The 23,147-nt window shown below is 52.1% G+C and overlaps 1 protein-coding gene across 1 annotated transcript; it reads left to right on the forward strand.

Annotated features, from left to right (window-relative positions):
- The first annotated feature begins 19,865 nt into the window (after positions 1 to 19,865).
- FOXB1 (forkhead box B1) lies at positions 19,866 to 20,840 on the forward strand. The gene has a single exon (XM_026113432.2). The coding sequence runs from the start codon at positions 19,878 to 19,880 to the stop codon at positions 20,838 to 20,840; it is 963 nt and encodes a 320-aa protein (XP_025969217.1). The 5' UTR covers positions 19,866 to 19,877.
- Positions 20,841 to 23,147: the final 2,307 nt, after the last annotated feature.

Here is a 23,147-nt window from a genome sequence, read left to right on the forward strand (position 1 = left end):
AGACATCTCACTCGGTTCCCTGTCTCCATATCCCATAACCAGAAGCAGATAATTCAGGTTTATCCTTTGACAGGTTAAATTTAGAGAGAGGGAGTCCAGCATCAGAATTTGCCCATATATCCAGCTTTCCTCAGATACCATTCTTCACTCCATCAAAACTCCGCGGGAGATATTTTAAAATAATGTTTCTATTTGGATCCATCTCTGCCCTTAAGGAAGGCCAGTGACTCAAAACATTTTGTTTGTTTTAGGACCTACTTGAGAGCAACCCAACCCCCAAAATATTAATGCTTAAAATTTATCTGCTGGCAAAACTGTCAGCTTGAGAAAGATGCTGATATTACTGGACACTCAGATTTTGATCTTACTCTTTTTCTATTAAGCAAACATTTCAAAAGAGTAAGATTTGTTGTAACCATAATGAAAAACAGGAAGCCTTTAACTAGGCATTATATGTTTGATTTGTTTGCAGCTTGTAGAAACATTAATCTTACAAATGCTGCATTAAGTTTGCTTATAGAATTCCCATAAATTAATGTTCAGTGTGCTGTATTCAACAGCATGTATGTGCCTGTTTCATCTGCACAGCAGGATCAGGGCCCAAAACACAACTAGATCAGCAGCATGTTCATTGAAAAAACACCCAAAGCCCAACACGCATGCCCGCTCCCTTAAGCCAGGCTGCGTGCCACAGGCCGGCAGGGCAGCGCTGTCCCTGCTGCCTGCGAGGAGCTCCGGCCCGGGTGAGCAGCAGCACAGCGGCACTGCTGCCCTGGACCAGTCCCCGAGCACAAACCTGGCCTTGAAACATGCCCTGAAGCTGAACTCTCCACTCCAGGAGACAAACAGGGAACGAATCCCAGAGCCAAACATTGCTTCCCTCACTGCAGCCGTCTCGTCCCCAGCCTCCTTTCAATAAAAGGGGTGATGGTCAGCAGCCCTGCCAGCAGTTACGGCATTTGCAAGCATCAAACATAACCAAATCCGTTCCTACCTACACAAAACCTAGGTACAAAATCCAATCATGAATTATACAGGGACAGTCACTGAACCTTACAGGGTAAAAAACATCCACCAAGTCTGACTAAAACTGTAAATGCAGGCGGCCCTAAAACCTTTGTTAGGGTCTGAAGGTTTCATTGCTTCAGGCATGCAGGATCAGCTCTCACAGGGAAGCAATAATGCTTTTCTCTCGTTCTCAAAATGCTTTGGACCACCGGACACATGGCTATCTTAAAGAAACTACCTTTTCCTTAACATGAAGACTTTCAGAAGTTCCTGTAATGTGAACAATACTATTTTCCACCACTGTTGACACTTGGGCAAGAATAAACTTTGTTAGTGTGCTGAGTACAGAAATATCACACAAAAAGAACACATCATTTATGCTTGTCTCATTTTACCAGCAGTACCAGCTAGTCTAATTAAGTTATTACCTCTGCCTACAAACCTGTCCTGCCCAAGTCCTCAGATAATCACAGTTACAGCCTAGCTGACATCTGATTTTACTTTTGTTTTATTATTTTTTCCCTTAGTGTAGAAAAGCTGAACTCCTGAACAATGTGAAAACACCATTTGGGAACATAGCTCTGTTTAGAGCAACACTTACCACACATGCTTTCATCTCCAGAATTAAATCTAAGCACATGCTTACAAGTCATTCAGCAGATGAACTGATTAAGCACAAGTCAAAGTGCTTTAATGAGATGGGGCTCAAATAGGCATTCCTGCTTTATGAAGATCCGTGTACATATTTTCATCTATCCCTCTCCATGTCCAGTTTAGATTCTCTCTCCTGTGAAGAGGGGTGACCCGCATGTGGCAGCCTGACAAATGCCATGATAAAGACCATTCACATGACAGGTATATAAAACCAGTGAATCTGTCCAAACAATGAAGCAGCCTAGGGATCTTTTGCAGAATACATGGGACTTAATTCCACTTTGTTGTCTCAGAGCTCAGTGCAGACGTTTTGAAGAGCATCAGTGCAGTGGCTCCATCACAACCTAGCTATTTTGTCTGTATTCAAAAGCACTACGAGATGAGATAGTCTTTGTATTCCATCTCATTAACAAAGGACCCTCAGAGCACCGGGAAAGGGCTTGGAGACAGGCTTAAATAGCTTCACGCTACTTCAATCCCTTGGCTTTTCAGGGCTATCTTAACTTCTGCCAAAACATGACGGCGGTCCCACCCCAGTGCACCTGCTGGACAAGGAAGGCACGGGCTTAAGCAAGACCTCGCAGCTGCCTGTACAACAGGAGGCAGAACGGAAGGTGGACGGCTGAGGGGAAGGGCAGAAAGCAGAGGGACACAGCTTCTCCTGTGCCATGAGACCCAGACCACTCATGCCACACCAAGCAATGCTAATGGGCGGACTGCAGCCTCTTCAGCCTACTTAGCTGATCAGCTGCTGCTGTTCAGGCCCCTTGGGGCTGCACTAGTGATATAAAAGGGACCAAGGAATCAGAGACTCTGGCCCGTGGAGCAACCCCAGTGGTCACATAAAGCATCGCATAGCGCAGCCCCAAGAACTCAACCCCAGATGACTGCTTTCACGCCCACAAATGAAAATCAGTGGTACGCTAAACCTGAAAATGGAGAAAATACGCTCAATGAGCATAATTCACTAATATCAAACCACATACGATTAGTACCATTAATTTTAGTGTTGCTAAATGTTAACACATGCCAAGGTCCCTTCTTCCTCTATTTACTCACTGCTTTTCTCTCTTGCAAGAGGTTCTCATGGAAAAGCACTTTTCACTCTAACAAGGTCTCTCTTTGAAACAGCATCTTTAAATTATTTAAATACTTATCTTGTAAACAATGCAGTATTTTTAGCAATAAGGTAAAAAAAAAAAAGTCACTTTCTAAACTAATCCCAAAGGAAATGTTGAATTATACAATCTGGTTTATTTTTTAATTGATAACAAGGACTGCTCGAGGAACTCTGTGCATCATGACATTATGATTAAAAACAAATTGTTATATATCTAATTCTGTGGTAAAAGAAATGCCTGCAAAATGCCTGCCTGATATGTACACAGACGTGCTTTTTCCATAGACTGAATGTGATGAAAAAAACCTAAAAGCTCTTGCTAAAAAAAGACCTTACTTGAGCACCTGCATAATATTCCTCTATGTTCCAGAGAAAAAGAAAAAATAAAGAAAAGAGATACAAAGATACAGATATAGATATAAAACCTCTTAAAAGAGCCACCAAGAACCATCTGCATTATCACTGGAGTTATCAGGGCAAAACCCGGCAAGGCGCAGCTGCCATGTATCCCATCTCAGGAGCAGAGTGTGACCTCCTAAGATTTCTGGGATGCTGCAGCATGGCATCCTATGAAGCAGGGACAACGAAGGAGTGTCCCCACCACCAATATCAGCCCAGCAAAAGTAAGACTATCATTGTAAGGAAAGGGAGGAGAAACAAAATAATCTGCCTACATATACATCCTTATCAAAGGATTGTGCTCACAAACTACTAACATTACACGTCACAGTAGCGGCCCTACCCCTGTCTGGCGACCCCCAAAACAGCCAGCATGGTTTCCAAGGCTAGACTGTGAGCCAGTGTCAAAGCTGAGAGGAACCAAGGCTTCCTGCCTCCTGCTCTCTTCCTAGAGCATCCAGCACCATCTGCTTGCTTCCGCACATTTACCTACACGCAAAACTCTCCCTTATGGCCCATTGAAGCCTGTGGGAAAATTTGAATAATGAACAGTAGTTTTGCCCTCTCTCCCCACAAGTATCTTCTAACTGGAAGCACAGGATGTTACAAAAGTTACACAGATCTGACACAGGAGTGCAGACACACATGAACAGACAGACAGAAAGGTGGTTTACCAACTTTATGACTACAACCATAAAAATCACACATGCCTTATTTCTGCAGGGAAGAGGGCAGCTACCATTCTCAGAGTCAGTAGTTTGCTGCCTCTCTGTGCAGGCATATGTTCACTTCTGAAGCAGCTGATTTAAAGCCTTTTGCTGTGATTGCAGTGTTGGTAAAAGCTTAACCATAGTTTTTATGAAGCTATTAAGTTTTAGTCATTTGTGGGTTTTGCAGTATATGAATACTATAGATGCCACCTTAATTAAAAGGTCTTGTCATCTTGTGCAATTAAAAAGAGAAAATGTACTCTCCTATGAATGGCCAGGAACAAATTGAGCAAGCTGCATTATACACGCTAAGTACACAGCAATTTTGTGCCTCTTCCTGTATCACATATATTCTCAAGCATTTTAATACTTTCTAATAATCCTGTTAGAATGTTTTATGTATAATTGACTTGTAAAATACTAGTGCCATGGCATTTCTGACCATTAACGACAACAAAGTTAAACAAAGTTCTACTTTGCAAATACACACAAACTTTAGATACACAGCATGCAAAAGGCGAACCGTGCTATGTCTCTCGGGATTTTCATGTACAAACACCTCTTAAAAAAAGTCTCTTAAAAAAATTGTTTTGCAGAAGGAATTATCGAATATATAAGAAGACAATCTGTTCCCACACAAAGAGAATACACTGTAAGATAAACATCACTAAACCAGACTTTAATACCTACACACCTATTGATACCACATGCATGTAAAGTAGATCATGCACATAGCATTCACGGTCTACACGTAAAAATGAGCCTCTGCAGCTAACTACAAGGAATCCCAGCAGATGGTTACCAGCACGTGCCCCCATGTGTCAGCAGCAAACACATTCACCTTCACAAGTCTGGCTCATTCTTTCAATCTTGACTCCAACTCAAGGTCTTTCAAGGTAACAAGGCAGCAACTGATAAACTGCCTCCAGGTTTGTGCCCAGAGAAGAACTGCCTTCAGGATCCACTAGTTCTGACCACGAGGAAAGGATATCCTACATCTATCCATCAGTTATGCCTGCAACTCTCAGGGGCATGTTACTGGCAGGACAGCAAAAAAGCTAGATATGGTTCCCTGGGCCAGTTAGACTGAAATATCCAGTTCACGCCTTCCTACCAGTGCAGCTCAACTGCCAAACCACAGCAGCTGAAAATCTCTTTGAAAGGTAGGAGGGCGTGAGATTGTATGTTTTCTTCAACAGTGAGACCTGAACTGAGCTTGGGCCTTTTGGCATTACTGCAACGCATCACATGGCAATTGAGACTTCTCAGCATTCGCTGTACACTACAGCATCTATAAAATTTATGGCCATTTTTAATAGACATTCCTGTAGGTCTGAGCAGCATAGCTATTGTCCCTGGGTGATAAACAAACTGATTGAGTATATCCTCACTCAAAAGTAACATGCAGTCTGTGAATGAGGTAGATCATTATCTTTCATCAAATGCACCCATTCCACTGATGCCAACAGAATTAGAACCTTCCACCGTTGGCCCTGTTGTTTTGTGTGTGGTGGTTCTCCGTTTTGCATAGAGATCTCATTCATAAAGGTGCTAGGTTAAGTTAGGCTATGAGTGTGGGCAAAGGGATTTTATTATCTCTGAATGTCTGGTCAGAGACTCTCAGGTGGAAATGACTGCAAGAAAAGGCACAAAGGCGACATAATTATGGAAAACACTCTTTCTTTCTGTCTTGCAGCTAAATACGGCCTCCTGTTTGGAGAGGTGACACCTACCACCATCTGAACAAGTAACACGGTGGAGTTAAAGAGAGCATATGACAACAATAACTTGAGGGTTGAAAAGTTACCAGCAGCAGGACAGATAATACTCTCAATCTCTTTTTCTTCCCCTGCTGCTTTGACCCACCCAGGAGTTCTCGACACAGCTTCTCTAGCTTCTGGGAAGATCTTCATAACCCGCACAGAGGAACCTGGCATGCTGCCTTGTCCCCAAAGTGCCCAATGCTCCCATAGAGAAGGAAACTCCAAAGCTGCTCCTTGAAAGGAACTTTTCCTCTTACATCCATGCCAGCAGCCACCTTTGGGGCTTCAAGCACCCCAAGCCCTGTTTTCTGGCTGCTGTGAGCCTGCAGCATCTCCTTTGAAGTGCTGCAGCCTTTGGGGAGCATCCTGGGGCACTTCTGAGCTGCACAGACAAGCAACAACTGCTGCAGCTTAGACAAGCATATGCTCCAGAGGAAGAGACGCATTCCAGATGAGGGAAGCGCAGAGCAAAGTCATCAGTGCAGAGGAAGAAAAGAGAAGAGAAAAGGCTTTGGAAGGAACTTGAGAAATATTAAGGGTATAGAGGGCTTCAAAGTGAAAAAAACAATCCTGTTGGCTATGATAAGATAAACTGTCCAAAGGTCTGCTAATTAGTGATCCTACTGACAAGTTTTTGACCAGGTAGAATAAATAAGTACTAAGAGGCATGGGTCCAAGCCCAAGGGTCTCACTTGGGCAGGAGCCCAGCAGCCAGTGAGCAGCAGGAGAAATGCTAGAAACATCAGGTCATCATGCATGTGTGATGGAGCCTGCATCGCACCCACAGTGTGCCTGGTCTAGCCGGGTATGCAGTGTACCACCCTCCATATATACAGGCTGTAAGCTACTGCCTTGGAATCACCCCATGTATGTGTACTGTACCAGCAGCCCCCTGATGTCAGGGATGTCTTTGGACAGGAGGACGGTGACATGACTGGCCCTCAGAGTGCAAAATAGGAACTAAGCATTACCTGCATGTTGAAAGGACAGATAAATGCATATCACCATGTAACCTCTTGCAAACTCCTGTCAGTCTTCCCCTCTCTCAAAGTGGATCTAGCTGTAACAGATGAGGAGTGCCCTACCGATCCCTCAGGGATCACCAGTGGCCACACCGTGGGTCCCAGGCTGGAGAACAGTCTCACACGCGCTTTCCTTGGTGGTGGGCATAGAATGCTGTTACCAGAACTTCTGTTCCAGGGCTAAAGTCAATGACAGTAGAGTGGAGACAGTAGCCTCCCACCCCCAAAAGTTAACCCCCTGTATGCTGCACTAAATTGATTCACTTGGAAACACACAACAGTCTTCAATGAAATAAGACAGAAACACTGAACAGTACTGACAGAACAAGCGTTTGTCTCCTATACAGGCAGCTAGCAGCTGCAACACAGGAGAGATTTGATACCCACTGGCAACAAGTAGACACATGGATATGCTGTTCTTATAAGCTGCAAACCACCCAAGGACAGGACTGAGGCAGGAAGTTTGAATATAGATTAAGAGACTTTGCTGAAAAGCACGATACACACTGGGGAGGCTAAGCAGCATTTTACAAGTCTCTTAGTAGAGCTCCCATTCATTAAAGGAAGAATAATTCACAGGAAGTGGCTTCGGAGTGGATCAATCACACAGGAGAGAAGGGAAATGATAATTTTGAGAAAGATATGCACAAACACCACATTCCAGCAATTCTGAATAGGCAAGCGCTATTTTTCCCCCACCCTCCCGTTGAGCTGTAGCATCTGTCTAGTCTAAGCAGCGTAAGTATCACTTAGATACTAACTATGCCACCTTCTGTACATCTCTGGCTAAATGTATATTGCTACATATGATACAATTAGAAACATAGCTTGGTTTACAAAGAAACTGCTGACTACACCTGTGCAGCTCACCTCTGTTATAAAGAGTGAAATGCTCTTTAGCAACATTAAGTTATAATGTAGAAAGGAAAATTACAGCATCACTTCGTATGTTACTCTTAATAAGGTATCCTCATTTTACTGGAATGTGTCAGCTCTTTCCAGCAATCAGCTGCAAAACTTTTCCATTTAAGTTCATTTCTGAGCCACAACACTTTGTCATCCACGTAAACCAAAACGAACAAAAAAAAGAAACCAGTAGAGAGAAAAAGCGGGCAGGAAACCACGTGGCTTGAAACCTAGAGGCAGGTGCCCCGTGCTGCACCATGCGCTCTAATTATCGTGCTAAGTTACTGACCCCTGTGTATGATCCTCTCCTCAAAAAGGATGACAAGTTCAGCTCATCCCTTTCTGGAGTGTGCTGCCTCTTTTTGAACTTGAGCTGCTGAGAGAGCTGATGAACAGAGCTGCTGTTTTATTTACTCTCAATTAATCACGCTCAACTGTAAACAAAGTGTCTGTTTTAGTTCTGCTGACAATTATCCACTTGTCAACATCTCCCTCAAGTACCTTCAGCATCTGGCAACAGCACAAAACGGCTACATCAAAATCAACATTTTGTCTCAATAAAAAGATAGGCATGTGGCAGGTTTTCATCTGTTTTCTAGCCCATCAGCAGTCAAGCTACATTGTAACTAATGCAGCCAGACCACTTTGTATGGAGTATTTATTTACAAAGGGGGAAGGAGCTTGAATTTCAAAGCCGAATTTTGTTTACTTTGGGAAGGCAGAACTAATGGGAGACACTGGGGAAGTGGGGAAGACCCCAGAAGAGCCCCCGCACCCTCCTCAGAGGGGGAAGCAAGCCCGTGCAGGGCAGCGCCCTGGCGCTGGGGCGGGAGGCAGAGGCCTGCTGCGTGCCTCCTGCTCGGCCGGGGAGGCCTGCCGCCAGCTTCACCACCTCGCCGGAAGCTGGAGAGCAGGAAATGTTTCTTTACCTTGTGACATTCAATACATCCCAATGTAAATGCAATTCACTTACCAGTCCCTTCCCAAATACTCCTAGTACAATATGAAAATCTTTCCATTCCTTTTTCCAGGGCTGGAGTTTTCTTCAGTGCCCAGGGCTCCCTTGCTGGTTTGAATTCTTCCATTTCAACCTTTAAAATATAATTATTCTAATTAGCTCAAAATCCTTCCTGCATTTTAACACAACCAGCCTCACACTTAAGTTGTTAGCTCCAGAGACAGCTCCCAATAGTGCGGCAGCCTGTTGGGTGCTGTCGGATGAAACAGGGCCCTCTTTTCCCCAGGGCAGGTGAGGGGAGCACCGCCAAGCACTTCCTCAGCCTCGGGCTGTCCTGCTCACAGGCGGGGAAGCTGCCTTTGGCTGGGCCTTCGGTGAGCACTACCTCACTCAGAAGGAGCAATAACAGTGTACACCAAGGGCCGGCTTACCTCGGGTCTTTAATCGCCACTGAAACTCAACCTGCTCTCATAAAGTCAAAGTGGGAACACGTAACTTCACTGGAAGCTGACCCACCCCGTGCCTTTTGGCCACTCAGTTGAGTTTTCCTCCCTGCTTGGAAAGCATAAAACGTTTTTTCCCCTTTTTTTCTTAAAACAAGCCCCAAAGGAAGCAGGTAGGGCGAAGGTTGAGGGAGCCCAGCCCCGCGGGGGGCACCCCAGGCACGCCCGCACCCCGGCCCCGGGCCCGGCCGCACCGTGCACCGGGCGGCGTCTCGGCTGCGGGCCGGGGCCGGGGCCGGGGCCGGGGCCGGGGCCGGGGCCGGGGCCGGGCGCGGGGTGGGCTGCTCTCCCTGACAAAACCCAATCAACCTGCAGCGCTGTAATTGATTTTAATGAACTCGCGGTTTTTGTCTCGGCGCGTTAATGAGCGCCCGGAGCCAGCGGCGGCCGCAGGCGCGCAGGCCGCGGCTCCGCTCCGCTCCGCTCCCCTCCCCGCCCCGCCGCCCCCGCCCCGCCCCGCGCCCGCCCGCCCGGCCCGGCCGGAGCGGGGCCGCCCGCCTCCCCTTTCACCTCCTCATCTATGCCTAATTAATTGAGATATCTTTTATACTTGATGTGTTGTAAAATTAATGCCTAATTTATGTAATTAGTCAATTAACTATAATTCTAGCATATGGCTCCAAATGCCCAGAAGGTGTTCTTGTTTCCCAGGTACTTATTTTGATGTCACGAAATGCAGCTAATTAATTTTACATGCATATTAATTTCGGATCTGTTTAGCAGCTCCCTTTGTGAAGGCAGATTTAATATTTGTCTTTCTAACCTTTTTGGGCAAATTCCGCGCTCAGTGTTGAAATGAAGGTGACTTTTTAAATACATTTCCACCGATTTCCCTTTCCTCTGCGGAGCCTCTCCTGACACCAGGTCGATCCCTCCTGTGTGAAGATGCACAAGGGCTGATTATCCACAGCTTCCCGCACATCTGTAACTGTCGCAAGATACGGCTATTGAATTTAAATCCGATTAATATTTAATATTAAACATTTCTGAGGGAATTTTTGTTTGTTTTTTGCAAAGCACAATATCCCAAGGACATTTTTTAAATAGCTGCTCTTAATACAATGCTCCTTGGAAAAATTATGAGAATTCAAGTATTGCCTAATTAGAAAATGAGTGTAATCCTGCGAACCTGCTCGCTGCCTTCTGATCCGCCCCGTTCTCCTACTTGCACTGAGAAAATGCAGCTTCCCCGCCAGAGCCCAGTGCTGCCGCTGCTCCCGAAACCGCGGAGGGATTCCCCGAGCGGCCTCAGCGAAATGCTTACGACTTCACCTCGGCCTCTTCCAAAAAGAGATCGCACTCGATTCTGCCCAGAAAACTAGGAAAGAGGAGATCATTCCCCTTCTTCCAGCATGGCGCGGAGATATTAAGGGGTTAATCGCACCGTGAGCTTTCCCACACCCGAGATGTTGAGAAAAGATTTAAGTAGAAAAAAAGACGAAAGCCGTAGCCTACGCTATAAATTCCCAGCGACACCCTTTTTTCCCTTTGCTGAAGCCGCACTAATTGCTGTATTATAGTTATCTCTAGGGTTACGGGAAATAAAAATGCATCTAGTTCACGGCTGCGTAGCGCGCGGGCAGCAGAGGCCGCGGGACCCCGCAGGGCTGGGGCGCGGGGGCCGCCCCCCCCCCGGCAGCCCCCCGGGGCCTCGCAGGGCCGGGGCGCGGGGGCCGGGCCGCCCGGGCGGGGCCGGCGCTGCCGAGCGGCGGGGTGACGCGGGAGGTGGCTTTCTAAGCCGTCTACGCAAGTGCTGTGGCGTCATAAAACTTTTATCCCTCTTTCTGGATAAATTAATGAGCAATTTAATTAATAAAATCAGAGAGTAGTGTAAGTGCTATGATAATGAAGTTAAATGAGCGCGCAGTAAAATATTCACTAATCCAGCACATTGGCAAATGCCCCCTTAATTCTGCTTAGCGCTATAAGGGTTTCGAGCACCATAATGAGATTCCTCTGTCTGCTAATTAATTGACACTCTCCTGAATATTCATATGTGCTAGCACCAATACGTTCCTAATTGCACAGCGGAATGGATCTCAGAGGAAAGTAAATCGCCATAGACTTAATTAAAATAATGTATGCCAGACCCAGCTCGCTGAAGATGAGACATTTTCCATCAAGCGGTATAAGAAAGTGGCACCTGGTTTGTGGCGAAAAATGAGGAGGAAATCTTTATCCCTCCCAAGGTGAAGTCAGTAGGGGCTGCAAGTGCGAAGCTTTTCTGCCTTAGGATCTGGCAGCGAAAGGCGGCCTCGCCTCCCGGTGAAGGTCCTGGGTGCGAGCCGCGGCGGTGGCGCGGCAGCCGCATCTCGGGCGGCGCGGCGCGGGGCAGCCCCGCGGCGCGGTTCGCAGCGCCGGGGCTGGCTCTGCCGGAGCGGGAGGAAGCCTGGTCAGGGATGCCCTCTACAGAGGCGTTCGGGGAAAACCGTGCGTCTCCAACGCGCGAGGGGGGAGGAGGAGGAGGAGGAGGGCGGGCGGGCGGGAGCATCCACGTTAGTAAACTTTTCCTTGAGGGAAGCCGATGCCTTTGAAGCTCAGTTTCTGAATGGCCTGTTCTTTGCACCTCCACACTAACACAATGAGCTAATATTTTACATTTAAATTGTTCTCTGTGTAAGCTGTAGCAGGTTTCACCGAGAAACGAGTGCCTGCCGCGGCGGCCCGGCCCTGGCTGCGCCCGCTGCGGCCCGGGTCCTGGCTGCGGCGCGGGTCCCGGCTGCGGCGCGGGGTCTGGCTGCGGCCCGGGTCCTGGCTGCGGCCCGGGTCCTGGCTGCGGCGCGGGTCCCGGCTGCGGCGCGGGGTCTGGCTGCGGCCCGGGTCCCGGCTGCGGCGCGGGGTCCTGGCTGCGGCGCGGGGTCCCGGCTGCGGCGCGGGTCCTGGCTGCGGCCCGGGTCCTGGCTGCGGCGCGGGGTCCTGGCTGCGGCGCGGGGTCTGGCTGCGGCGCGGGGCTGGGCTGCGGCGGGCTGGCGGTGCCCCGGCCGCCGCGGCTCTCGCTGCCACGGCCGACTAGACGTAACGCTCCCTACCAGCGCAGGAAAGGAAAAGGAAAATTGGCTACTTGGAATGGACAGCTTTGAAAAAAAATCACCACAGGTTAGAAGCTGAAAAGAGTTTATTTGAAGACATACAAATGCATATTTATTATACACATGTAGGCATTAACAATGTAAATTACACCGCCAGCACTTGCTGGTTGTTTATTCATTAGATCTTTAGAAAATCTACATTGCCTGCAGACAGCGGGATGATAATGTGAGATACACAAGCCGTTTACCCAGGCAGCCCCGCGCAGCTCCGCGCGGCGCCGGCAACAGGTCCGCGGGCCGCGCAGCCCCGCGCCCGCGGAGAGCGGCGGGGCGGCTCCCTTCCGCTGGCTCCGTGACTTTTAACAGTATACATCTGCCTTCATGAGCAAACGCTCGTGCCAGCTCAGGCTGCTGCCCTCCAAAACACAGGGCTCGAGGTTTCACGGGTCGTGGCCCAGGAGAGGGAAACACTTTCCAAGGGGGCTTTCCCCCTTACGGCAGAGCAGACCTCTCCTCCGAGAGCTCAGAAAACTCTGCCGCTCGGAACGCCTTTTATTCCCACGTAAAATCTTTCCTCGCCAAAGGAAAAAAACTCTATCAAATACTTTCCTCTTTAGCTGATTAAATGCTGTATGACTACAGTATCGCTCAGTAATAAAGACGGAGAGAAAACGTAAGGGAAGAAATCGCTGCGGGGAAATCTTTTCTAAAGTTAGATCCAAAGAACCTCTTCCAGGAATGAAATATTAAAGAAGGTTAATACGTTCTTCGCTGCAGAGCCGAGGGTTGATGGGAAGACGGGAGCCTTGCTCGCGTTGTGAGCGCGGCGGCCGGCGAGCCGAGGCGGAGGTTGGCAACACCCGCCGGGAGCGCCGAAGCCCGCAAGGCTCGGGAGAGGCCCCTCCGCGCTCTGCCCCTGCCCATCGCCGCGGCCGCAGCGGCGAGCGCGCCGCCACCCCCGGCGCCGCGGGCTCTGCGGGCGGCGGGCGGGGGGCGCGGGCGCCGGGAGCGGCCCCCCTCCGGCCGGCTTTGTGGGTGGCGGCGGGGCGGCGCGGCGCGGGGGGGCGCGGCGGGGAGGGCAGCGCGGCAGCGGCACGCACGCACGCACGGCCGCACGGCCTGGCCCCCGGCCGCCGCCCGGTTTTACTGCTGTAGGTTAAAGATCTGCCTGCCAACATGCCCCCTGCCAACAGGGGAAAAACACACGCACTCAAAGTTCGGACCCTAATTAAATCCCAGCTCGTTAAAGGCTTCACACAGTGGGGGAAAACGTTTCCCTTAAAGTTTGCATTAGTCCGACTTCCTCAAACGGTTATTACCTTTGGTTTTAAAGAGGGGAAATAACGGTGACATGCAAGCCATTATTCTTGGGGAGATGCAGCTTAAAATCACTGTCAATTATCATAAAAACCATTTCACAATGTTTGGTTTAGTAATAACTTAGTGTTTTAAAGGTGGTTTTGCCCGGCGTCTCAGACAGGCAATTCGGGAAAGATCTACATTCCTTAGGTATTCTGCAATTCCGGCCACAGGGAAAGGGGGACCTTACCCTCGGTTTGTTTTTTCTTTCTTGTTTTGTGCCAAACAGCAAGACAAGAGCAGACTGTGGGAGAAAGCAGCAGTGAGATGAGCATGGCTTCGACAAATCCTGAAGATTAAAAAAAAAAAACTTTATGAAACAAACTGATCTGGATACAAGAGTCTCTTTTTAAAAAAGAAGCTAAAAAGAAAGAAGGAAAAAAGAAAAGAAAATCAAGTTTGCTCCACCCAGCTATTAACCAAAACACAATACCTTTTTCTGGGTGGTACTGCACAGAAGTTGATTCAGTTTTGACAATGTTGTTTAGCTATCATTTGCTATTTTGAATGAATGGGAGCAATCCCCCTTTTTACAACAGTTGTTTCCTATTATGGAGAGGTGCAGCAGTTGAGGGCAGACATGTGAAAGTGGCTGTTTGATTCCCTTTTTCATCCCCCTGACCCTGCCTTTGTCCCTCCTCACCCTGGGAATGTCACGCCTCACTACTTCACTTTGAGATGCTCTAGAAAGTGGCTTTGTTATTCCCTTTTAGACATACACGAAATTGTTCTCATTCCCCCTGCTGTAAAAGATACTTCAAATTGGGACTCGGTTCACAAGTGCAATGCAATTTGGCTTAGCTCAACCTTTGTTCTGCTTGTACAAATGACCAAACAGTGCACACATTATACAGTTGATCTACTGCTCCCTTTACACCAGAGTTAGGGGCTGGGAGAAAAGCAAGTTAATCCCTTCAATACTAAGGTGGCATTTTCAATATTTCCTACAATGTGAAAAAGAGAGGAGAGGGCGGCTTGAAATGCGACATTTATTTAAAAGAGAAGATTAAAAAGAAAAAGTTTGCAAGGCCTCCCCTGATACTTTTTTCAATAAATAAATAAACGAATCAACAAACCCCATAAGTTTAGATAAATACTCCTGCGGGGAAGGGAAGGGAAGGCAAGGCAAGGCAAGGCAAGGGGGCTTCACTGCAAAGCTGGGCTCTCAGGGCAGTGCCGTCGAGGCTCGAGCCGGAGCCCGCGGGGACAGAGCGGTGCACAGGAGCGCGCTCGCGAGGGGCGCCGCCACCGCGGAAGCCCGGGCCGGGCGCGCTCCTGCCCAGCCGCCCAGAGGCCGGGAGCAGGCGGACAGCCGCGCCGCGGGCAGGAGGGCCGCGGAGGCTGCGCACCCGCGGCAGGCACGGCAGCGCGAGTAGCCCGGGCTCCCGCGCTCGGTGCGTCGCACCCGCGGGGCCGGAGCCGCCCCGGCGGGGTCCCAGCTCCTCCGGGGGCGACACCGAGGTGCTGCGCTTAGCGCGTTTGCACCTGCCCCCGGCGGCGGGGGAGCACGGAGGGAAAAGCAGCTCTGCTGGGAAGCCAGCTCCCGGCGGGAGCCTGCCGCCCCGGGACAGGCCCGGGACGGATGGGAGGGAACGGCAGCCTGTTCGCAGGCCTGGGGAAGCCGGGCAGTCCCGGGCGCTGGCCTCGGGCGCCCCGGGCAGGCAGCGGCCGCTGCCGAGCGCGGCTCCGCCGCAGCCGCGGGAGGCCTCTGAGCTCCGACAGACCCGTGGCCGGGCGCAGGCGCTGCCGGGGCTCCGCATGCCCACGGCAGCGACCCGCTGCCCCCAGCCCCCCGCCAGCCGGAGCCGAGGCGGGCGCCGGGGAGCGCGCACGGCCGAGCCCGCCCCCCCGGGCCGCGAGGGCCCCCGGCGAAGAGGGAGGGCGGGTAGTGCCAGCGCTGCGATCCTCATCGCCGGGCCCGCCGGCCCTACCGCCTGCGGCTGAAGGAAGGTGCCCTGGGGCAGCGGCCGTCCTGCGACCCCCCCGGGCGCGGCGCAGCGGGGCAAGGTCCCGGCGGGGCTGCCGGCGCTTGAAACGCCCGGCGGGGCGGGCGGCCAGGGCGCGCCACGCAGCGCGGCGGCGGCGGGGAGCCCCGGGCGACGGCAGGGCAGCGCCGGCGGAGCGCAGCCGGCCCGAGCCCGGCCCCCGGGGCACAAAGGGCACCGCGAATCCCGGCGGCTACGTCGCTGCTAGGCTTACGGGTTTGGGGAGCAGCTCTCAGTTGAGCGCTGACAGGCAGGGGGAGTTTGTTTAGTGCTCAATGCGAAAGGCACAAAATCCTTTTGAAAGGCGCTAAGTAGTTTCACGCCAAAGTGGCAGATTTGGTAAAGAATGTGCGGTGGGACAAAGCGCCGCCGCGCTCAGCTCAGCCGCAGCTCCCAGCGCGGCCGGGGCACCCCGGCACTGCGCACCGCCAGCTCGGCCGCACAACGGAGCGGGGGAGCCCCAAGCCCTCCGCTTGCTTCTCCCTGCCGGCCCCCGGGGAGCCAGGGGAAACAGAACCATTACAAAAAAAGAGAGCGAGGCTTAGCCGAAACGCGGCCGCAACCAGCAGCCTGGCGTTGACTTTCCAAAACGGGGAAGCTTGCTCGGAGCCTGGCATTGTGTTTCGCAGCCTAGGAAACCCTAAGAAGCTGGTACTTCCCTCCTCCCTTCTCTTTTCTCCCAACTGGTTTGTAAATATTAACAAGGTTCTGCGAGCTATTCTTTCACACTGTGTGGATTTTTTTATCCCTGGAAAACTTCTTGGCTTCCTCCACAGCCCCTCTCGCACTCCTCCCCCTGCAAAGGAACACACCTGCCTACAGCCAGAAGGATTCAAAATCAATATTGTATTTGTCACTTTTCTGTCTCCTTTTCCTCTCTCAACAGCCCCGCTTGCCACTGAAGCGAATTGTGGATTTATGGAGGAAAATTAGCATAAATTATTACCAAATCTGTAAACGTGTGTGGTCTTGCTTGTGGGAAAGGGGGCTATTGCGAACCTTCCATGCAGAAAGGTGGTCCGTGATGGGCTCCATGGAAGGACTGAATGGCTATTGCACGAAATAGATTTCCATTAGGTTTGCACATTGATATAATTGACTTATGTGTATTTTATACAGTTTTCCCAACACTTCCACTGAGCTTCTTACTTGAATTAGGCTTCAGAAAAACGTCTGTTTGTTTTGGTTTTCTGCACAATGGATTTGGATTCACTTTGCAAGCACTCGTACTCGCCCCCTCTCCTCCTCCCTAATGTTGGCTTTCAAAGTAAAAGGCAAATGCTACAAGTTACATTTAAATCCTATACTGCCCAAGTCTGTCATTTGTTGCGTGCTTAACACGAGGTGAAACTTCGGGTATCAATTACCGGCACCGCTCTGCCTGCCCTAGCCCTCCGCTCGCACATTCCTTTGCACGGAGGAAAAAAGCGGGCCGCTTACAAACATACCTCATTTGCACTCGGAGCAGCAAATGACAACGGAAGTCGACTTTTCTTTAACTTTACAGCTTACGGGTTCCCATTTGCGCCAGCGGTTTTTTTTCTTTCTTCGAAAATAAAAGGTACCGGCAAAAAAAAGCAGAAAAAAAGAATTTGTCAGCCTGTGGATTTCATTTACGCCCGTGCTGCTTCTGAGCTCTCGTTTTCACAAGCATCCCAGGAGTGAACTTGGGCTGAAAGACAAAATCCGCACGGGGGATTGTTAGAAAGGAGTGCAGCGTGTGTGTGTGTGTGTGTGTGTGTGTGTGTGTGTGTGTAGCGGGGGGTGTTCCCCTTAAACCTGCATATTTGGGGGTTCTCAATACAAAAACAGGAGCCTTCTGCCCGGTGTCCCAGGGGACGCCGGCGGGAAGCCGTGCTCATGTCAGAGCACCGTCTGTCCCAAACTCGAGCACAAGCCCAGCGGCTCATCACCGCCTACCTGCCCCCCGAGCGGGGGCTGCGTCCCTGCCCTGCCGGCGCGCACACGGCACCGCGCCGCCCGCCAGCCGAGCCCGGCAGCTCCGGGCTTTGAACGCCCGCAGCCCCCGGCCCCTCTCCGGCAGGCGGGTGACCGGCGGCAGGTCCCCCGCGCCGGGCTCGCCGGCTTGGCATCGCGGGGCCAAGCTCGGCTGCTCCGACGCCGGGAAGCGCCGTTATTTCCCCACTGCTCTCTAAAGGACGTCCTGCCCCGGGAGAGGGGGATTAGGCGGGACGCAGGGCAGCCGTGCTGCAACGAGGGGAACCCAGTTTAACGAGGTCTAGCTGCAGTGTTACATGCCTTTTCAAGCTCCTGCGGGATTTCAGGGAGCCCTGCCCGATGGGAACTGTCCCTAAAAGAAGACTCTAATCCGCAGGCAGAGCCCATATCGCAGAAGACCGCTCTACCCAGACAGCCGGAGCGGGCGCTCCCTCCCCCACCCCCGTTATTTTTGCTGAATTAAGAAGGTGACATTATTCTCTTCTTCAAGTACTTCTGTTAATATTGAAAAACGTGCGCTTGCATTTCAAGCGGGCGCGCTCAGCCTCAGCAGCCATTTCAATATTAATGAAATTGTTTAATCTCCTAAATTCATCGTGTTTAAGTTACGTTTTGGTGAGTTATTGACCGGCTCCGAAAATATTGTTAAGGGAGTGGATGGGTATTCACCACAAAGGATCTTTTTTCCAGGGCTTGCAGCTCCTGAGCCAATCTTTTATTCTGGCTCTAGGGTGACAGGATGCACCGCAGCCTCGGGAATACACATCACACAAACTTCCCCCGCCGCCAGGGCGAGCCCGGGCCCCCCGGGCCCGAGCTGCTCCCGGAACGCCCGGCTGGCAGCGAGGCGCTCGGCGGAGCCGCGGCTCCAGGATCGGGCCGTGGCACCGGGGAAGGCGGCAGCAGGGCGGAGCAGAGAGCCGCAACTCGAGCGTTAGACGCCCTGCCTGCCGGCGCCTCCGTGAGCGTGTGCACCGCCAAGCACGGCGGCACCGGCGCAGCGCTCGGCCCCCGGGGAAGGCGCCAGGCTGCCCGCAGGCAGCGCGGCGGCCGGGCAGCCCGGGCCGGGAGCGCAGGCGGCGCCGCCTCGGCCGCCCGCAGCGAGCCCGGGCGCTGCGGCAGATTTCACGGCGGCCTCCACGCTGCGGCCCCAGCGGGCCCGGGGAACTGCACCAACGCGCGTGTCTGGAGCGGGGCAGGAAGGCAAACTTCCCCCGGGCGGGTACGGAGGAGCCCCCGCCTCTTCTCTCCGCTGAAACAAGCCTTCGCGAGCGAGGCAGGGGCTCGGACGGAGATGGCAAAGAGAAAGTCTCTCGCTACAGGGGAAAAGACTCTCCTTAAGTTAGCCAACAATACAAATCAGATAACAATGCAGAACAAACAGAATACCACAGCCAAGCAATTTCCATGTCAAACATCCCACTGCTCGGTAGCTCCACCGGTAAGGGTGAATTGCAGACTAAGCTTCCTGCAAAGTCCACAGAAAGGTTAGTGCATACCTCCCCCCCGCACCCCCCGTTACTGGGTACCATCGCACTGCAATTCCGCTTGCGGAGCCTTTTCACCCCTCTCCTTGTCTTCAAATGGAAATGATTCCTATTGGCCCAAGGTGTCCATGTAAATAGGTGTAAATGAAACCAGATTATGCCTTTCTCTCCAGCCCCCTCCGCCCCGCTCCCCTCCCCCTCCTCCCAAGGCGATTGTCATATGATAGCGAAGAAGTGGCACATTAATGAAGCGCCTCTACAGGGGTCTTTTCTGCTCATGTCACCACATAAAACTATCAGATGGTTAGAGGAAGGACATGGAGGCAACTACTTAGCTCATCTCAGCTGCAGAGAAGCAGACCTGCCCCTGCCACAGTCCAGCTGCCGGTGGTGTAAAAGAAGCTGATTCAGCCCGCGGAGGAGAAGGGAGGGGTGTACACGAGGATTCCCAAACCGAGCCAGCTCGCTGCCTCCTCAGGACTAAAACGGAGCAGTGGCCGGGAAGGGAGCGAGAGAGGCGCCGGAGGAGCGGGCTGGGAAAGAGCCCCGACTCCCAGCTCCGTCCCGGATGCAGGCTGTCAACTTCCAGCAACTTTAAGGTGGGCATCCGTAGGGCTGGCGTGGGCTGGGGTGGGAGCCGCCGGGGAGCAGAGGAGGGCAGGGGAGGCGATGGGAAGGGGCCCCCTTCTCCTCCTCCCCAAGACCAAGAGGCAGAGCTAACGCTGGGGTAACTTGGCTGGCGCCGGGCGGCTGCGGGGCGGCTGCGCTGAGCGAGGCCGGACCGGGGAAGGGCACGTCGCGTCCCCCGGCGGCGGCGCAGCGCTCCGGGTCGCCCCCCGACCCGGCCCCTCCTGGAGGCTCCGCTCCGCCGCGCCCCTCTTTCTCCACCCCCGCCCCTCGCCGCTGCCTCGGCCGGGCGTCGGTGCGAGCCCTCCCGGACTCACCCCTCTCCCCTCGCCCCGACCCCTTCCCTGTCGCTGCCCTTCTGCAGGTCTCTGCGGGTCCCCCAGCGAAGATGCCTCGCCCGGGCAGAAACACTTACAGTGACCAGAAGCCGCCCTACTCCTACATCTCCCTGACCGCCATGGCGATCCAGAGCTCCCCGGAGAAGATGCTGCCCCTCAGCGAGATCTACAAGTTCATCATGGACCGCTTCCCCTATTACCGGGAGAACACGCAGCGCTGGCAGAACTCCCTGCGCCACAACCTCTCCTTCAACGACTGCTTCATCAAGATCCCGCGCCGGCCCGACCAGCCGGGCAAGGGCAGCTTCTGGGCGCTGCACCCCAGCTGCGGGGACATGTTCGAGAACGGCAGCTTCCTGCGCCGCCGCAAGCGCTTCAAGGTGCTCAAGTCGGAGCACCTGGCGCCCAGCAAGCCGGCCGACGCGGCGCAGTACCTGCAGCAGCAGGCCAAGCTGCGCCTCAGCGCCCTGGCCGCCACCGGCACCCACCTGCCCCAGATGTCCACGTACAACCTCGGCGTGTCCCAGCCCTCCAGCTTCAAGCACCCCTTCGCCATCGAGAACATCATCGCCAGAGAGTACAAGATGCCCGGGGGACTCGCCTTTTCCACGATGCAGCCCATGCCGGCCGCCTACCCCCTCCCCAACCAGTTGACTACGGTGGGCAGCTCCATCGGCACGGGCTGGCCCCACATGTACAGCTCCGGCATGATCGACACCGCCACCCCCATCTCCATGGCCAGCAGCGAGTACAGCGCCTACGGCGTGCCCCTCAAGCCGCTCTGCCACGGCGGGCAGACGCTGCCGGCCATCCCCGTCCCCATCAAGCCCACGCCCGCCGCGGTGCCGGCGCTGCCGGCGCTGCCCGCGCCCATCCCCACCATCCTCTCGAACTCGCCGCCCTCCCTTAGCCCCACGTCCTCGCAGACCGCCACCAGCCAAAGCAGCCCGGCCACCCCCAGCGAGACTCTCACCAGCCCGGCGCCCGCCCTGCACTCGGTGGCGGTGCACTGACCCGGGCCGCCCGCGCGGCCCCCAAGTTTCCTCGCCGTCCCCCCCCGGCTCCTGCCTTCCTCTTCTTGCCTCCCCATCTCTCTTCTTTTCCTCGAAAGCAGAGAAAACGCCCCGGGGAAAGCGGAGGGCTGCCGGTCAGGCGAGCCGCCCTTCGGCTTTGCCCTTTCCGCCGTGCTCTCCTTCGGTGTCGCGGTTTCTCTGCCGCTTCTTAACTTTGCTTTCCGCTCTCTGGGGGCACAACGGACCGACCCCGAGCTGCCGCCCGCTCCCCGCGCCGTATGAACTGCCATCTGCATCACTAGTTTTCCAAAAGTACTTCAGGCACCTTCGGTTTGCTGCGGACTAGAGAAGCCTTGCCCGGCTTTGCCTGCTGCCTTTCCTTTGTCTGGGGAAGAGCAGGGGTTTTATATAGGACCGACCTTTAAAACCATAAACAGTGTGAAACAGCTGCAGGCTCGCGGCATGAGCGCAGCAACGTTTCCAGCCTCCAAGCACCAAACCGCTTGGATCGTGGAAACGCCGGAACACGCTGGCTTCCTCCGTGCGTGTGCGTGCGCGCGTGCTGCTGCCAGGGAAAGGGCCGAGCTGCTGCGGGCCAGACCGCAGGACCGCCAGGCTGGGCCCCGCGAGCGCCGAGCGCCGCGCCGGCAGCCGGGGCCACGCGGGGTCAGGCGGGCCGCGCCGCGGCAGCGGCACCCGCGCGGGGTCGGCGCCGCCCGGCAGCGCAGCGCAGCGCAGCGCCCGCCTCGCGGCACACAGCGGCCTGGGCGCTGCGCTGGAAGCGGGCGGCGGTCCCCTGCGGTACCTGTTGTGACGGGAACGCTTCCTGCAGGCTTCAGGCGGAAGAGAGCGGGGAGTTATAATTTGTCTGTTGACCTCTGATTAATTTGAAGGTTTGGGGAGCTGGGGGGTGTTAATTTTGCAGTTCTGTAGCTATTTATTTCATAGCTTAAAAACGAACAACATTAATGACAAAAATAAATCCGTAACCAAGCACACAACCCAGTGCAGCTCACGAAAAGCTGCTGAAGTAAATCGTGGAGAAGTATCGCACCAGCAGGTCCAAACTGCGGCGGTGATCCTGATTTCTGCTGCGGCTGTGCGGACAAGCAGCGAGGGGGCTAGGGAAACTGTAAATGTTTGTGAATAGGAATGATTATAAAACGTGTAAAATGCACTTTTGTTTGATATACTCCTTTCTAGTTTTAGGTAGTTTGCTGGAAACTGAACTGTTGTTCTGTTGTGAACTGCTTAAGTTAAGGCAAAAAAAAAAAAAGAAAAAAAGAAAGAAAAAACACCCACAGAACGCGTTAGTGTCTATCGAAGCTGTAAAGAAATTCCTTTTTCACTTTTTTCCTGTACAAAATAAGCATGACATTTTAAATATTGATGTTCTTGTTCCCAGCATGTGTGTTTTAAGACAAAGGTTAAAAAAGTGTCTACGTTAAATTATGAACCTAGTCGTCCAAATAATATTTTCTCATTAAAATATGTAAATGCAGATTTAGTTTCTTATTTGTCTTTTTGAAGAAATTACACTAGAAAAGTAAGAGCATTAGTTCATGGAAAAGGAATGACATTATTTCAGTATTTAGATAATCTATATAACATTTTCGCGTGAGGTTGCTATAAATACCACCATTAACATACTGCAACATGTTAGATAAAACAGTCATTATCAACGGGTTACCGAGGAAATAATATACACAAGTGTGTTTTCTGTGTTTTGTCTCTCTCGCTCTATATACACACATATATGCATTTGCGTATCATATACAGCTATACTGAATATATACCATATTGCATATATGCATGCGTGGGTGCATATTAATTGCTTACTTACTCCCAGTTAAATTTCTCTAGTAAGGATAAAATTAGTGAGCTTCTATGATATAGAGTGAACATAAAAGACAAAAAACTTTAAAGAATTGTTTTCTTTCAAGGCTCAGAATACTGAATTTTTGTCATTTGTGTTTCTTCTTACAAGCAGAAGGCATACCAAAATCTTTTCCAGGTTAGACGTAGAACACTGTAGGCTTTTAACTGTGATTTAAACCTCCTAAAACACTGTAATTACTTCAACTACTATTAATATTTCCCCATCTCTATTAATCACAGCTTTAAAAAGTGGTAGGTTGAAAGCTGTAACACTCAAAATTTTATCCGTTTTTCTGTAAACCAATATACATTCACTTCTTAAAAGTAAGGTCAGTGTAGTTACGATGAAAACTGGATCCCGAGCACCTTCCAGTGGGGCTCTTCAACTCTTTTAGGGATCTTGCAAGGATTCGGCAATTGTTGAAAACG

The sequence above is a fragment of the Dromaius novaehollandiae genome, chromosome 10 (genome assembly GCF_036370855.1).
Source record: "Dromaius novaehollandiae isolate bDroNov1 chromosome 10, bDroNov1.hap1, whole genome shotgun sequence".
Classification (NCBI taxonomy): domain Eukaryota; kingdom Metazoa; phylum Chordata; class Aves; order Casuariiformes; family Dromaiidae; genus Dromaius; species Dromaius novaehollandiae.

Bases quoted from the DNA above. Each gene is read 5' to 3' on its own strand.
- FOXB1 (XM_026113432.2), top strand. From the start codon at position 19,878: ATGCCTCGCCCGGGCAGAAACACTTACAGTGACCAGAAGCCGCCCTAC.